The sequence below is a fragment of the Heteronotia binoei genome, chromosome 9 (assembly GCF_032191835.1).
Source record: "Heteronotia binoei isolate CCM8104 ecotype False Entrance Well chromosome 9, APGP_CSIRO_Hbin_v1, whole genome shotgun sequence".
Classification (NCBI taxonomy): Eukaryota; Metazoa; Chordata; class Lepidosauria; order Squamata; family Gekkonidae; genus Heteronotia; species Heteronotia binoei.
In genome coordinates this window covers 42,305,397-42,322,624 of record NC_083231.1, presented here as the reverse complement: position 1 = coordinate 42,322,624, position 17,228 = coordinate 42,305,397, and the positions used below count along the sequence as shown (strand labels likewise).

General features: G+C 40.0%; 1 protein-coding gene across 2 annotated transcripts in view; it reads right to left on the bottom strand.

Moving 5' to 3' along the window:
* The window catches only part of GPM6A (glycoprotein M6A), a 180,148-nt gene extending 168,311 nt beyond the window's left edge, over positions 1-11,837 (bottom strand). The window contains exon 1 of one of the 2 annotated variants that reach the window (XM_060246515.1): positions 11,355-11,837. In XM_060246515.1, the coding sequence (XP_060102498.1) occupies positions 11,355-11,391 (37 nt within the window). In that variant the 5' untranslated portion in view covers positions 11,392-11,837. The remainder of the gene's footprint in view (positions 1-11,354) is intronic. The other variant, XM_060246516.1, reaches the window with a different exon arrangement.
* Positions 11,838-17,228: the final 5,391 nt, after the last annotated feature.

The window sequence follows — 17,228 nt, the reverse complement described above, 5'->3', positions numbered from 1 at the left end:
AGCTGGATATTAGGGAAAACTTTTTTACAGTAAGAGTTGTTCAACAGGGAGGTGGTGAGGTCCCCTCCACTGGCAGTCTTTAAGCAAACACTTGTCAGGGATACTCAAGGCTAATCCTACATTGAGCAGGGGGCTGGACTAGATGGCCTGTATGTCCCCTTCCAACTCTGTGATTGATTCTATATATATTTCTGGTATGATACACAATGTCTGCCTTCCAATAATACAGATGACAGGTCATTAAATAACACTGTGCATAGGGTCACCAATCAGAGCCACAGTAAAATCTCTCCTAAATTTGGGATAGGTGTATGGATGTGATAGGATTGCCCTGTTCTTTTGAAGCATCACATACGGTTTTAGGCAAGTGTTTCATCTAGGTGTGACATGTTCTGCAGGGTGAGGGACTGTAATCTCAGGCATGGCTGACCTGCTTCCTCTTCCTAGATTTCTTTTACTGATCTTATTTTTTCACCTACAGGTCTTTAGTACAGTATACTTTGCCACATTCCTGTTGGCACTCAGCTATAAAACTATTTTAGGCATGCTGAAGGGCTAGTGACCAACACATTTTGTAAAAAGAAAAAAAATGCTTATTTGAATGCCACATCCAAACAATATAGGGCATTTCAAATCTCTAATCCATACAGTTCCAAAAGTTATTTCTAGTGCTGCTGTTGAAGGAATACCAATCCTAAATTCATTGGGGTATGCAAAACTAATTATAAAGTACTTTGGATTTTTGGCATGTCCCCAGAACGGTATGACCCTATTTATGTGAGATTCTTTTGCCTGCTAACACAGAAGATTAGACAACATTCTGTGGTCTGAGATATTGTGGGTTTTATTGTTTATTACAGATGCCATGTTATCATGCTTTATTACTTTTGTATTTTGTGTTACCACCTTGCGTACACAATCACATACACACTCAAGAAAGTGCATGTAAAAAGGTGGGAGAAAAAAAATACTTTAGATAAATGAGTTATGGTCAGCAGCTACTGCAGTCTTACAGTTCTATTAATAGTATTTGCATTACACAGTCTTCTATGTTTGTAGCCTGTGCCAAATTGATATTTCTTTTAATATTGGCAGAGAAATCCAATTTCTATTACTGTAACTCAATCTAGACCGAAGAGGCTGAATAACAAAACAGGAGGGGTCTGAGCTTCTGTTCGCAAACTAAAATGACAATGAATGCATCATTGATGGATTGATCTGCAACTCATTCAGACACGTACCCTGTAACTCATATTGATTTTTCTTACTTTGAATCAAGCTGCAATTAGGCAGAAGTGTATCATGCTTTAACATGGAATAGTCTGCATAGGTAATTTTTAAACTGACTGCCTGTTTCTTATTCACATAGTTAAATTAATTAAATTTAGTTTCACAGTGAATGCTGAGACTACATTCCTTTTTATCAAACTGCTCAATCAATGATATGAAGCAGACAGCTAGTCATCAGATTGTAAAACCAAGCATGTTATTTTAATGCTTCATTTTTATTTTTGTTCATAAGAACCTGTGCCTTTGAAAACATGGAACAAACCCTGAACCCTGGGGATAAATCCTATAGAGAGGAGGACCAGTAGTCCCCAAGAATCACCTTCTGAAGCCTATTCTCCGGGAAGGAATGAAACCACAGCAAAACTGTATTTGCTACAGAGAAGGACCAGAAGATCATACCCAAAAGCTGTTGAGAGACCCAGGAGAATCAGCTGGTTCACATTCACTGGACAAGTGCCTGGCAAAGATTGCCAACTAGGACAACCAAATAAGTCCCTAAACAAGGTCTAATGAGCTTCAGTCAAATCAACTAGAACTGATCTTCCACACTCTCAAGTGCCCCCCAAAAATCCCAGCCAGACTACAATTTTACTAGTTTAGATGGTTTCTTTAAATAGGTCTGAGCATCATTTTCTTCAAAGCTGCAGGAACACTTTGGTCCATCAGCTATATCTACCACCATACTGATGAAGCTAAGTAAATCTCCCATGGATGAACATAACCACTCAAGAAAGGCAAGTTTCAAGAAAGCAAGAAGCACCTTAGTAGTACTCACAGTCAAATCAACTGAACAAAGTTTGAGCCCAGTGGCACTTTTTGAGATCAACAAAATTTTATCAAGGTATAAGCTTTTGTATGCATACTTCTTCAGATGCAATGAAATGGAAATTACCAGTCCATACATATAGGTAGAGGGTGAGCAGTAAACTAGCATACAACATAATTAAGTTGTTTAACAGATTCGAAGACCAAACAGGAATAATAAGCTTAGTTTATATAGTCACCATTTGTTTGGATTTAATTCCAGGGGAATACACAGTGAAGGAAATACATATGTTAAAATTGGAGGTTGATGGGCAGATGTGCCCTTAATTGTGCAAACTGGGAGTAATTAACTGAGACCCCGCCATTATGCATTATCCATCTCCACTCAGGCATAAAGGTGACCTTACAGTGTCTCTTTTACTTTGAGTGTGGGCATGTACTCAAGATGGTAAACACAATACACAAAAGTAACTCCCTCTACGTATGGACTGGTAATTTCCATTTCATTGCATCTGAAGAAGCACACAAAAGCTTATACCTTGAATAAAACATTGTTGGACTTTAACAACGACGACAATGACGACAATGATAAACGTGCCACTGTACTCAAACTTTGTTCTGCTGCTTCAGACCAATATGGCTACCCACCTGAAGTTAAATTTTATTTATTTATTTATTTATTACTTTACATTTATATCCCGCCCTCTCCGCAAGCGGACTCAGGGTGGCTTACAATATCATAAAAACAATCAATTCCATAAAACATATAAAACCATAATACACTTATCAGTTTAGAACTATTTGCGCTGTCTCAATCCAGTCTGGCGGTATTGGGTTCTGACTATGATCGCCAGCTTCTGTAGGATGTCCGGTGGCAGCCCATTTTCAATCTACCAGAAAAGCCTGTCTAAACAGTTCGGTCTTACAGGCCCTGCGGAATGCCAACAAATCCCGCAGGGCCCTTATAGCTTCTGGGAGGGTGTTCCAAAGTTCTGGTGCTGCCACTGAAAAAGCCCTAGATCTTGTTGCGCATAGCCTGGCTTCTTTTGGGCCAGGGGCAGACAGCAGATTTTTTGTCCCTGATCGCAGTGCTCTCTGGGGGATATATGGGGAAAGGTGGTCCCGTAGATAGGCAGGTCCCTGACCATAAAGGGCTTTAAGGGTTAGTACCAACACCTTGAAGCGAACTCGGAACACAACAATCAACTGAGATTAATCCATGCAACTGCAACCAGCACCTTCCAAAGGGAGGGGGATTTAAAATAAAACAGAAGCCCAGTGGCACCCCTAAAGGCTAACAACATTTATTCCAGTATCATTTTTTTGTGAGTCAGAACTCATTTCTTTAAATGCTGTGGAAAGGGAATCATTTTGGAGGTATTTATAAGAAAAATCATGAGGGAAAGGGAGAGAAAAAGGAGATTCAGACAGGCTTCATTCCCAATGAAGCATTGAAGTCCAAAGAGACATGAATTATTTTATTTTCAGTATCATTTATGGTTCTACCAGGTAAGTTCGTAGATAATTAGAACTAGAGGCATTTAATCTAGTTTGGTAGAATGTATATATTTATCTTATAGTCAGTGTCCAAAATACAAAGACAGTCAACAAGCAATTGTATGTATATCTGGAAAGCAGCTAATCAAAACCTGAACTGAGCACACTATGTTAACCTCAGAAGCAGGGCTGTCGATCCCCAGGTCCCAGTGGGGGATTCCCCAGTTTCAGGGGCTCTTCTCCAGCACAGACCAGCTGGCCAGCCAGTGGGGGAAATCCTCCCCTAAACAAGCACTTCACTGCACAACATCTCTGACATGATGGCATCACCCAGAAGTGACATCATTATGTCAGGGGCATCACACCACAAGACACTCTGGATTAAGCCCAATTTAACCACATGGAGTTTGCCTGAAAACCAAGGCACTCCCCATGCAATGTCCCCAACATAATGCCACTTCTGGGTGAAATCATCATGCTGAGGACATCATGCAATGTCCCCACCCACCTCTGAAATGCCACCCACTGGCAACCCTACTCAGAAAAGTAACTAATGCAAATGAAAGTTCCTCTGACGTTCAGGTCTGAACCAATTCTGGTTCTTGTTTGACAGTGCCAGAATATTTGCAAAGTAGATCCAAGTGGGTAGCCATATTGGTCTAAAGCAAGAGAATAAAGTAAGGGTCCAGTAGCACCTTTAAGACCAACAAAGTTTTATTCAATGTATAAGATTTGACTGTTACACACACACTTCTTCAGATACAATGAAAAGGGAGAAAAGCATTCAAATTGATAGACAGAGTTGAATAATATAATGGAATATTGTTTGTAACAGAATGCAATATATAGGAATTTTTTTTTCAAACACAACACCCTTAAGAACAACATATTGGTATAGTACTTACAACAACATATAGTGATTGTCACCCTCTGGTTTGAGGGGAGACAGATGACAGTTAACTTTCCCACAATTAGAAAAAATTCTCTTATACACTTATCTTCTATTTTGACATATTTATTGTGTTAAATGTTGTTTCCCCTTAATCCATACAGCTGTTGACCCTGTGCACTTGGCTTGTTGTCCTTGCCTTTTCTCAAAATGTTTATATCATATTATATCCTAATTTGTTTTTTTTAACTATTGTCTATAAATTTGAATACTTTTCTCCCAGTTCGTTGTATCTAAAGAAGTATGTGTGTAACAGACAAAAGCTTATACTTTGAGTAAAACTTAGTTGGTCTTAAAGATGCTACTGGACTCTCACTTTATTCTGTGCTGCAAAGTACTAGCTCTGACTGGTGATCCTATGCACAGTGTTTCCCACAATCATACCACTGGTTCCGTAGAGTGCATGAAGCTACTGTTTTCTCTAGGGTTACTGATTTCTGTCATCTGGCAAACAGTTGTAATTCCAGAAAAACTCCAGGCTCCATTTGGAGGTTGGCCAACGAGAGCCAGTTTGGTGAAGTGGTTAAGTGTGCGGACTCTTATCTGGGAGAACCAGGTTTGATTCCCCACTCCTCCACTTGCACCTGCTGGAATGGCCTTGGGTCAGCCATAGCTCTGGCAGAAATTGTCCTTGAAAGAGCAGCTGCTGTGAGAGCTCTCTCAGCCCCACCCACCTCACAGGGTGTCTGTTGTGGGGGGAGAAGTCATGGGAGATTGTAAACCACTCTGAGTCTCTGATTCAGAGATAAGGGCGGGGTATAAATCTGCAAATCTTCTTCTTTAATTTAGAATAGCTTTTTGCTCCTGAGGCTAATTCAATGTGTTGGTTTGTTTTTTAAAGACCTATATGGCTTGGGACTAGGGTATCCAAAGGACCATCTTCTTCCATACATTTCTTCCCAGGAACAAAGTTTAAAGGGAGAGGCCCTTCCGACTGTTCCACCAATCAAAAATGCTCATGTGGTGACCAAATCAAAGAGGGACTTTTTCAATGGCAGTCCCATGATAATGAAACAACGTCCCCAGGGAGATGAGGCTTTTGATCTTCAGGAAGCAGTTGCAGACAGTTTTATTTAGAACTACATTTGACTTAATTTATTGGCAGTCCTGACTGAAATTTTAAAGTGTCTCTGTATATGTGTTTGTATGTGTGTGTACTGTTTTATTTACATTGTTTTATTACCTTTCTGATAGGAACAGAACTTTGTTTTGTCTTTTGTATTCACACAATTTTTTATTAACATTGTAAACTGCCTTGAGCTCTGCAAGGTAGAGAGGCAGCTAATAAATGTTTTAAATAAATAAAGTGACACAGAATTCCTCTCTCCTTTGGCTGTTCAAAACACCTCCCAAAATACTGTTCCTAGGGAATGGGGGACCACCAGGCATAGTTTATTGAGAGAAATCAACTGTTTCCAAGAGGAGGTGGATCAGCAAAATTCCCCCATCTTCTTGTGCCTGCACAAACGTATATGTGAGTCAAGCTTGTATTTTCCACTGCAACCACTGTAACCATTTCCCAAGTCAAACAACATGGGACACATCAGTTCCACTGAGCAAAATGGTCATTTTGGAGGGTGACCTCTATGGCTTTAAATTTAGCTACCTTCCCAAACCTCCATCCCCAAATCTCCAGTAATTTTCACAGCTGGCAACTCTAGAGACAATATATGGTGTGTAGCAATATTTTAAAAATGTGAATACAAAAGAGACAACAAAGTTCTGTTCCTATCAGAAAGTGAATGTTAACAATTCTACAATCATGTATTAACCTAAAATATATAATGCATTGATCCCAGGCTTTGGTTCACATATGAGTAGACTGAAGATTCAAATATCTGACATGACTAGAAGGTCTTACTAGTGTGGAACTTCTAATTCCAGTTGGAAACAGATAAAAAACAGCTCAGACAACACTTAGCGTTTAGAATCCACCTTTAAACCTGAACTGAGTGCTGGCTAGAGCTCAGTTGTTGTCTCTTACTCTTTACCTGCAAGACTAATGCAGCACCTCACAGCCAAAGAAGGCAATGGCAGTAGTGTCAAGAGAATAAAACAGCAGCAAAGCAAGCAAAGAAAACAGTGGGAAACAAAAAGAGACTCAGGGCTCCAGTCAACATTTAGCTTGGTGGTATGTCTAAATGTTCACAGGGGAAGGCAGGCTGTGAACACATTCTGAATACTCATTTTATATTACATCTGCCTTCTTACCTGTCCTGGACATTCTATGGCCTTCAGCAAACGAGTACTTTCTAGGATGAGCACGCCTGACCTGACAACTAGCAGGAGACCGGGGGATGGGGACATGGTGGGGCAGCTGTCAGCAATTGGAAAACCCAGAGTTTATGTCATGCCTCTCTAGAAATTGCTGGAATATCTATGGTACAAACACAAGCTTTTTGGCATTATATTAGTTCCAGGTTTCCCCCAGAAGTGATGTCAGTTCACTCAGGGAATTGCCAAAAACTCTATGGTTTACAAAAGGATTTTGGTGATTCCTAGAGAAGTGTGATGGACATTTTAAACAGTGGCAGGCTTCACCACTGCCAAGGGACTTTTGTTGTTGTTCAGTCACACAGTCGACTCCCAACTCTTTGCGACCCCATGGACAAAGTCACGCCAGGCCAAGGGACTATATTTCCCTGCTACAATCTGTGTGATGTTTCTTTTTCATTACTGTTCTCAAACTACACTGCCACTTCATCTACTCCAGATGTGAATAATCTGTAACCACCCAAGTTAAATGTTACACCTCCACAAAGATTACAGCATTAAGTATCCTACTTTGGACTTCATGCTTAAAAGGTTGCAAGGTCAGAAGGGTTGTCAAGTACCTGATGATTTCCTTCTTCCAACAAGAAGAGTTGCCAGTTAGGGCTCTGATATGAACATATGAAGCTGCCTTATACTGAATCAGACCCTTGGTCCATCAAAGTCAGTATTGTCTTCTCAGACTGGCAGCGGCTCTCCAGGGTCTCAAGCTGAGGTTTTTCACACCTATTTGCCTGGACCCTTTTTTGGAGATGCCAGGGATTGAACCTGGGACCTTCTGCTTCCCAAGCAGATGCTCTACCACTGAGCCATCGTCCCTGAGCCACCGTCCCTCCCCTACATTCTAGTGTCTCAAAAACTCCTGGAAAATAATCTCATGTCATTCCAGCATCATTTTACTGTTGCCCTGATGTTGCCCAGGGAACCTCAGGGCAATATGAATTCTTTTGTCACAGAACAATGTCTGTTTCTATACCACCAACAGGATTCTGAGGTAGAAAATCAGCCTCCAGTTTACTTTTTCTCTAAATAATTCTTAAAGACAAACGAAACTGAGCTTCAGAAGTACACACACACACACACACACTTAAATGCATATCTTCTAAATTCAGTCCCCCACCTGGAAATCTTTTTTGACATTAAAGGAACATTCTCACTCTACCACTAATTGGAGTCTTAAAAAGCATGGTTACCATGATACAGTCTAAAACTTGTATGAAAAATGGTTGCTCATGACCATCTGACTAAATTCTAATCTGTAAATATCTTTTCATGGTTGAACCAATGTGTTTCTCAAAGTTAACCCAGGAAATGAATCCAGAATTCCATCTAGTAGCCACATCTGTTCAGGTGATACGTGATCAAGAAAGGAAATGGTTTCTAGCATTTAGATACAGAAAAATAAACTAAGCACATTTGGTCAAATGGTCTGGAGATGTTCCAAAACATCTGGACAATCAGTCATTCTCTCAAATAAGAACACTATTCAAATATGTGTATCTACAATACAAGGCTCAACTAAAAGACATGGTAATGTATAAATTATTATTAAAATTCATTATTTGTAAGTTACTAATGCAAACAATATTACCATACTTGGTAACTATACAATGTTCTTCCTCTTTGGCATCCATATGTTAGATGGCTTTTGCAGAATTAATGTTAAAGCATTAACACACTGCAAAACATATTTGAATCATTTCCATTCTACAGGTGGGGGAAAACACAGGCACAATTCAAGCTAAAGGTTCTAACTCTAAGCCCAGTGTTTATTGACTTATCCCACTGCTACTTCTTCCACAGTTGAGGCCCCTCAAAAATCAAAACAACAAAGGCACTCTATCAGAATTGGAAAATGTTAATAGAACAACAAAGGACTATGGTTTGATTTCCATCATAACTTAAAAATAAACCATATTCTCAAAAGAAGTACAGATATAAGCAATGGCCCTTAAATTGTATTTAGCAGTGACATCCTTAATACCACTATTTCAGGTGTAGTATTTTGTACAGTTTACTGCATGGCAAAAAATAACTGCAGAGGAAATAAAATGTCGTATGTTGAATATCTGCAAGCTTCATCAACATAAAACTAATCATTTCCATGATGGCTGCAAGGCACTTCCATTGCAGGACTGTGCAAGGGAAGCTAAAAGCATTCTGCTGGTGTGAGGAACACAGGATGTGGTAGGCAGTGACAAAATTTATACTTCAGTTTTCAGAGAAGAGAAAGAAGGGAGGAAACAGTTCCAGCCAAGATGGCAGCATGAGGGGAGAAAACACATTTGTATGATACTGTCATGACTAACTATTCAGGAACATTATGCAATGGAAAACAGCAGTGAATACAGTCAGACCACAAAAAAGGCATACCATATAGACTCAAGGAAACAGAAAATCATATACACATACTGCTGTGCAAAAGCACTTCTGGGAGGAAACAGCACAAGGTTCTTGTCTTTTCCAATGCAAAGGACAGCCCTTAAATCATTGTAAAGATGTGACGTGATTGCCACATAGGCATCGTTCCAGTTCAAAATACAATATTAATCTTCTCACTCAGGCTCTTAGATAAATGTTTTTGCTTGATGGGGGGAAAAATTAACAGGTTTATTTTTTTTAAGGACTGGACAAACATTTTTTTGCTTCACTACTCCCCAAGCAACACCAGAGCAATGGTCTCTAGATAAAATGAAAATGAATGACTGTGTTTGTGATCACAGCTGGGCTCCACTAAAGAGAAAAGAACTCTTAACGCATGGCATATTGTTATTAATCGCTATTAATCACACTATTTTGAGTGGCACTGGCTATTCCAATTGCTTCTCATTTGAAAGTAGACAGCCTCATATGTGACAACCTGTTAATAGAAATCATTAAATGAAACACATCGCTTGTTGTTTTTATGAGGATGTTCACAGGGTTTCCTTAAGGTGAGGCATTTGCAGTCTCTTTCATTGATGGTCAGGTGCAAACCTTTCCACTTAATTTTATCTTAACAATAATAATCTTGTGCTCTTTCACTACACGTGACAGATGAAATCCCTAAAAAAAACCCTAAAAGAATTACCTCATAAAACTGTTTATTACAAAAAACCCAATTTGTTATGCCTCTTATTTTCATTATCATAGATCACATGACGATGATCAAATTGCTTGTGCTCAAGAATAAGCAATCAAATATGCCAGGACACTGCAAATAAGCTTTTGAAAACATACTGTGTATTGGACGTCTGTGAGAAAACATGCCTCCATGCAACAATTACTTACAGAAATAGAATGTGGTTTTTTTACACATACATGTATATAAATGTCTTTGTCCTGCTGAGAGTTAGTAAACACTGTAGGGCTGTGTGCAGTCTAAATGGGTCAAGTCTAATGACAGAAGCATGACATCCTTACATATAACAAGAGGATTGAACTCAGATTTGAAACATGGAACATGGAATCAACTGTGAGACCAGTTTTTGGTATGTATATAATAACATTTTCATCAGCTCCCAAAGCCATCTTCAATTACTGAACACCATTTTAATATTCCTTATGTCTACAAAGCATACCAGGATTCAACTGAGTTATCATGAGCAATGCACTGGCTACATAAAATGTCCTCTTTCTTTAATATGTCTAAGTAATCTCAATATGCACATAGCAACACAAAAGCCACTGATGTGACAGCACAGGACTGTGGTGGAGAAGGTGGGGAAGAAGGGACTTCAAACAGTGCAAAAATGCAGGATTATTGCCTGTGTAAGCCAGTAATAATGGTGTGTCCTTTGAAAGGTATCACACTTTGAAATGTCAGGTTCATACAATGCTGACTAGTAAGTAAAATATAAGTAAGAATAAGTAAAATAATATATAAGTAAAATAATATATATATAAGTAAAATAATATATGAATACTGTTCATCAACTGGGCTTTCTCCAGAAACAAAAGAAAATGCACTGTACATAACTAGAAAAAAAGGAAATATCAACCTTCAATCTTTCATCATTTACTACATTTCCCCCTTCATTGTACATCCTAAAACCAAGCACTTCCAACAGAAAATGGGAAAAGAGAAAGAAATATAGGCAGCTCTACCAGAAATTTACAAAATATACTCCTTTTCTTTGTTTAGATTGGACATCCATTCAGAGGTGTAAATAATGGTCACTTTGTTAGATTTCTAAATGCAACTAGCTACAAATGTGTGTGAGTGGCTCTCTTGTAGTTCACACTGGGCTCCCTTGACCCAGCTAGACAAGCGTGAACATGAAATAAATGAAGGTTAACAAAGACTAGTCTGGGAAACAGTTCACATTAAATGCTTGCAGCAGTGTTAGTGTTTTACATACGGAGCTGTGCTGTGAATTCCTTAAGCCTGAAATATTTGTGAGCAATTTTGCAAATCTTTACAGCATAGCTTGTTGCAAGAAGCAAAATGACATTTAAGGGGGGGGGGGGGAAGTGGACAGAAAACCCATGTTTCCCATCATCATGAGGATTTCCAGTGGCATGCAGAGACAGAGAGAGGAAATAAAGAGGTAAAGACCCACTGACAAAAACAAACAAACAAACAACTACTGTATCACAATACCTCTTTGTGTCTGTCCCTCTTCCATATTTTCTTCCATGGCTACCTTTCTTCGCTAGAAACAGCTGCACAGGTTTAATCAAAAGCTTCACACAGACGGTGGGAAAACTGAATTTATTTTCCCCGGAAAGCTCCGCGAGCACTGGTTTAATGCAGGTCCTCGGATCTTAGCTAAGGCTCCCCTCACTCTCCTTGCTTGCTTGGAGACAGGCTGTCAAGTGTAATTTCATTCAAATTACTCTTCCGTGAAGATTATCAATTTTTCTTCTCAAAGCTGTCCATTGTATACCACTGTAAGCAGGTATTCAAATGAAAAGCCTGTGATTTTGGGGGAGGGGAGAAATTTGGTAGGGGTCCCAGAAGCTATATAACTGTGATTCCTATGGCTCGCTTTGCATATAAAACAGGGAGAAGAAATTGATGTTTGCATTGAAATCTGTGCTTTAAACTGGAAACAGGCTGCACTGTGAACAGATGGAGGGGTGTCTTCCTAACATGAAGCAGACCATGAACCCATAATTCCCCCTATTTGCTACCAAAGTGGGAAAGCCCAGGCGCCTGTAGTTTTAGATGCAGCACTACTGCAATTCTTGTTTCCCTTTTGCACATCATGCTAATATTTCATTTCAATAACTCTGTCCTGCTGCGCTTTTTTATTAAAAGAATTTTAAAGTAGATCAACATAATTTAAATTCAGCAGGGTTTTTTTGTGTGTATGTACATATTCACATACACATATATATTACACACACACAAAAAAAACCCTATATCCCACCCCCACCAATTTTTTTTTTTAAATCTGGACCAAAAAGTACACAAATGTGAAAATATTAATACAGTACTGTATAATTAAATTATCATAATCATTTTTATGTATAGATAGCATATATGTTAAAGTGATCTTAACTAAAATACTTCCAAAACTTTCATCTTGCATCAAGATATCATATGATTTGTATGCTACAAGTTCATTGAAACAAGGTGGTCCCCCACTTCAATATTGTGTAAGAAAAACAGTTGTGTCATGGACTGCTGACAAAAGGCAAAGGTTAAGTACTTCATGGGGGCATCTGCTTGTTTGGGGAGCTATGCAGGCTGACTTGGAATGCAAACTGATTGATTCTGCAGTCTGGAAATGACATTTGCATTCATAGTGCCATTGGATGTTATAGAAGCTCCTTGGAATGCCAACACATAGAACAACCAAGGGGTGGAAGCCCATAATGTTTATTTTATTAGATTTCCAGCAAATATTGATAACTGCCTAGGAAAAATATTTTGCAAATATTAATAAGGTATAAAACATAACACCACAAAACGGTATTTTAATCAAATGGCTTACACATTTTACCTTTGAGAATAATGGTGGGTACATTAAGATGCAACAGCAAACCATGGCTTGTCATGGTGAGAACAAGCCTTGGAAGTCCTCAAGGTTGGACATCTCCCCTTCCACACCCCATAGGTTAAAGATTTCCTAGATCTCAACAAATTATATCTTCCTCTTATGTCCAGACCACAATCTATGGTTGCTTTCTTGCCTACATACTAAGATGCCAAGCCATGGATTAATCCTGGTTTGGAAACCTGGCTTGCAGGCAAGAAATCATACATAGTATGTGATTATAGTACTGTTACTTATTCAGAACCAGGAAGTCTTCAGTGTCTAAGACTGGACTGTGAAAAGGGTGGGGGAAAAGAGTAAAAGCCTGAAGACTTTCAAAGCTCATTTTCATAACAACCAACCATGGTTTGACATTTGTCTGAATGTTGCTAGTGCAGATATTTTTTGTAGCCTTACACAGTAGCAGCCAGCTTTCTGTCCAAACAGGGTCCACAAGGTGGAAAACATGAAAACATTTAAACAATTAAAATACAATTAAAATTGTAACATTCCATTAAAAACACGTAAGCAAACAACATTAGAAAGTAGGGTTGCCAAGTCCAATTCAAGAAGTATCTGGGGACTTTGGGGGTGGATCCAGGAGACTTTGAGGGTGGAGCCAGGAACAAGGGTGTCACAAGCATAATTGAACTCCAAGGGAGTTCTGGACATCACATTTAAAGGGACAGCACACCTTTTAAAATGTCTTCCTTCCATAGGAAATAATGAAGGATAGGGGCACCTTCTTTTGGGGCTCATAGAATTGGACCCCCTGGTCCAATCGTTTTGAAACATGAGGGGGTACTTTGGGGAGAGGCACTAAATACTATACTGAAAATTTGGTGCCTCTACCTCAAAAAACAGTTCCCCCAGAGCCCCTGAAACCTCCAGATCAATTCCCCATTATACCCTATGAGAATCGATCTCCACATAGGGAATAATGAAGTGCTCAGCAGACGTTCCCCCTCCCCCCTTTTCTGGAGACTCTGAAGCGAGGGATTGGCCTCTCTACTCATGAGTTGCTGCCAACTTCTTCAAAGTAACACAGACACCCCATCCCAAGAGGAAGCCTTTCAATAGGAGACTGAAGCCTCCGGAGGTGGAAAGGCTCATGGCCCTCTGGGGGCAGGGCTTCCCCCCGCCGGCCAGCTGACTGGGGGCGGGAAGGAGCCTGGGAAAGCGGAAGAACCCCCGCTGGGACCTGGGGATTGGCAAGCCTATTAGAAGGGCAACCGATAATTGTTACTGAAAGTATGGCAAACAGGCAAATCTATCTGGGGAATAGGTTTTGTTGCCATGAAAGAGAGGGCCCATTTCCCAAGTTGCCAGTCATCTAGCCTCAGATGGTGGGAGCAACCAAAGCAGGGCCTTCAAGGATTACCAGAGTGAGTGCATAGATTCATATGGGAGAAGGTGGTCCTTATGGTATGTTGGTTCCAGTCCTTACAAGGCTTTAAAGTTCATACCACCTTGAATTGAGCTCAGAAGGAAATTGGAAGCCTGTGTAAGCAGAACAAGACTGAAGTGATATGGCCCCTATCAGGGGTGGGCACAGACTAAAAAAGTGGAGGTCTCTAAGTTCATGGTTCATAAATGAGCCACATTTACAAACCACAAATCTCCATGGATTTTCCCATTTAACAGACTGGGTTGTGGTTCCTTATGTTCATGAAGGGAAGGCATTCAAAATGCCCTCCCTTCATTTTTGAGTTGAGCTGCCATGGCAGTACAATTCAGAGAATGAAAAGAAGGCAATCCCTCCATTGCCTTGGAAATCCTTGGCACCAGTGTGTCTGGCTCACATATTGTTCCCACAGACCACAAAAGCCTCTGTGGGAATCATGGTGGTCTGTGGGCAGTCCATGAGATATGTGACTGCATGGACCAGGTTCATGACTATAAACTCGGCCCCAGTTCATGATAAAATTTGGTCCATGAGCCAGTTCCAATCCATCCCTAGTATCTATGACCCACAGCAGTAACACTCTGTCTGCAACATTCTGTACCAACTACAACTTCCATACAGCCTTTAAGAGCCATACCACATACAGCACTTTGCAGTAATCTAATTTAGATAGGGTATGCACCACAATGGCAAGAACTTTTCTGCACAGGAAGGACTACAACTGGCTCACCAGCTGAAGCTACCATAACACATAACTGAAACAATGTATTAACGTTAACTTGCACAAATCAGTACATCTGGTGTTTTGATCTGCCCCAACTGTAGGCTAGGGAAGGGCATGTCCAATAATTAATCACTATGCATGAAGCTATTCATTTACTTTATCTTCCACAGTATTATTAAAAATAATAAAATACAGACTGTAAATAACCCCCCAAGTGGTGTACTGCACAATCATGCACCCTTATGGAGGCTGAGAATAAGTGAGATTGGCATACAGTAGATTTCATTGTCAGAACAAGAATGCAGCTAGTAGAACAAACAGCGGCAGCAGTTTAAAACCCGATAAATTAGTTCAGGAACAGTGGCAGCCATATTAAACCCACATTTTTCAGCCTCTCACCCCACCTCCGATGAGTAGCTTGCAGGTTAATTTTCCACATGGCAACAGCACACACTATGAACTCAATAGGGTAGGGTAGGTCTTGGGGGTCAGGTACCATCCATGAGGTTTTTTGTTACCAGCCTTCATTTTCTAGATCATAAGCAACATGGCATTGTTTCTATAAATGACCTCACATAAGACCTCACAGCAGAATTTAGCATCTAATCAGATATACCCTGAAGAAATTCAGTTGTATAGGAAAATGAACTAGGATCTAGAGCAGGGGTGTCAAATGTACAGCCTGAGGGACAGATCATATCCCCCCGAGGGCTCCTATCAGGCCTGCAAGCAACTCACTGTCATCTGCTTCCTTCTCTCTCTCTTTCTCTTGCTTTCTTCTGCATCACTTCTTGCTTTGCCAGGCTTGCTCAACTGCACAAGAGCTGCAGAGCAAAGCCTCTATTTTCTGCATTGGCTGACCAACACATGAAGCAATCTATGTACAAAAGCTTGCAATGCCCAGCCATTTCATGTTTTCTCCTGTGTCTTAGGCTCAAAGCATTGACCATGAGATTTCTGTAATGAATGTCAATAAATCCAAAGTAGGTTTGCAACTTACAGTCACACATCTGAACAACACCTGAACAGCATACTCGATAGCAACAGCTCAGACATTGTCTCCAGGTTTTTATGCAATAATTCAGAGCAAGAGGTGTCATTTATCAGAAATAGTATCTAAACAAAACTGGTTTTCTTTCAATTTGTTAATTGCACTATTTTGTCATAGATTCTAACTTGGTACTATTTTGCATGCTTAACCACTGCCCACCAGCTTTATGTAACTCTGCTCACTGTACCCCATGTCTGATGAAGTGTGCATGCATATGAAAGCTTACATTCTGAATAAAACTTGGTTAGTCTTAAAGGTGATACTGGATTCCAACTTTGTTCTATTGCTTCAGATCAACATGGCTAACCACCTGGATCTAGTTACCAGAAACTGCTAAATAAACAAAATATTGCAAGAGTGCTAATATTTTAAGCATATATTAAGTTTTTTTTTAAAATTGTCTTTGTGTTCTTTATAAAGTTTATATCTTCGCTACCTGGCATTACATTTTATGACACACATGGCCCGGCCCAACAAGGTCTCATTTATGTCAGATCTGGCCCTTATAACAAATGAGTTCGACACTCCTGATCTAAAATCCTGCAAAAGGATATCAGACACAATCATGTGCACTTGTGTGTGTGTGGGGGGGGGGGGGATTGTTCATCTTTTTTAACTTTTAACATGTCTTCCTTCCCAAATCTTGGGTCCGTTTGAACTTTATGGAGTATATTAGGAAGACAATCTGGCACCTGCATGCTGTGCACAGTAATCTAAGGATTGTGTCATCATCTTTAGGGCCTCAAATCTGTATCCAGGCAGCGGCCTAATTCACTTAACCTTAATGCCAGCCTTGTGTGTCATTAACCCAGAATACGATTTTAGCAATATGGATTACTTCAGAAGAAACATATGAGAAGTCACGGAGCAATAAGGGAATTATTCCTTACCATTTGCCCCAGTTTCTGACAACGAAGAGGCCATGGAGTCTGGGAGTATACAGATGTACACCTCTTTTTCCTAGACAGAACTGAGCCATGATTAAACCAGGTTCATGATTCAATGGCAGCTATTACCCAGCAAAAATAGTATGCCTAGGCTACAGTAACATACTTGTTTCACTCAGATTGTAGTCATTAATAAACAGTGAAACTAGTTTACATGACTGAATATTTGTTATGCTTTTCTATAGGCTTCAAAATCTGGGTAATGAATACGTTTGCAGCTTTCAAGCCAGTGGGATTTGATCTGCATCTTGCCGAGAGCTCACTTTTGCAGGGAGCAACCCAAAAGAGCCACATTTTGTTCCATCTGTGGTATGAGCCTGCACCTCTGTGCAGCTTGCAGTCTACCTATTCTTCTGGTGGCAGCTG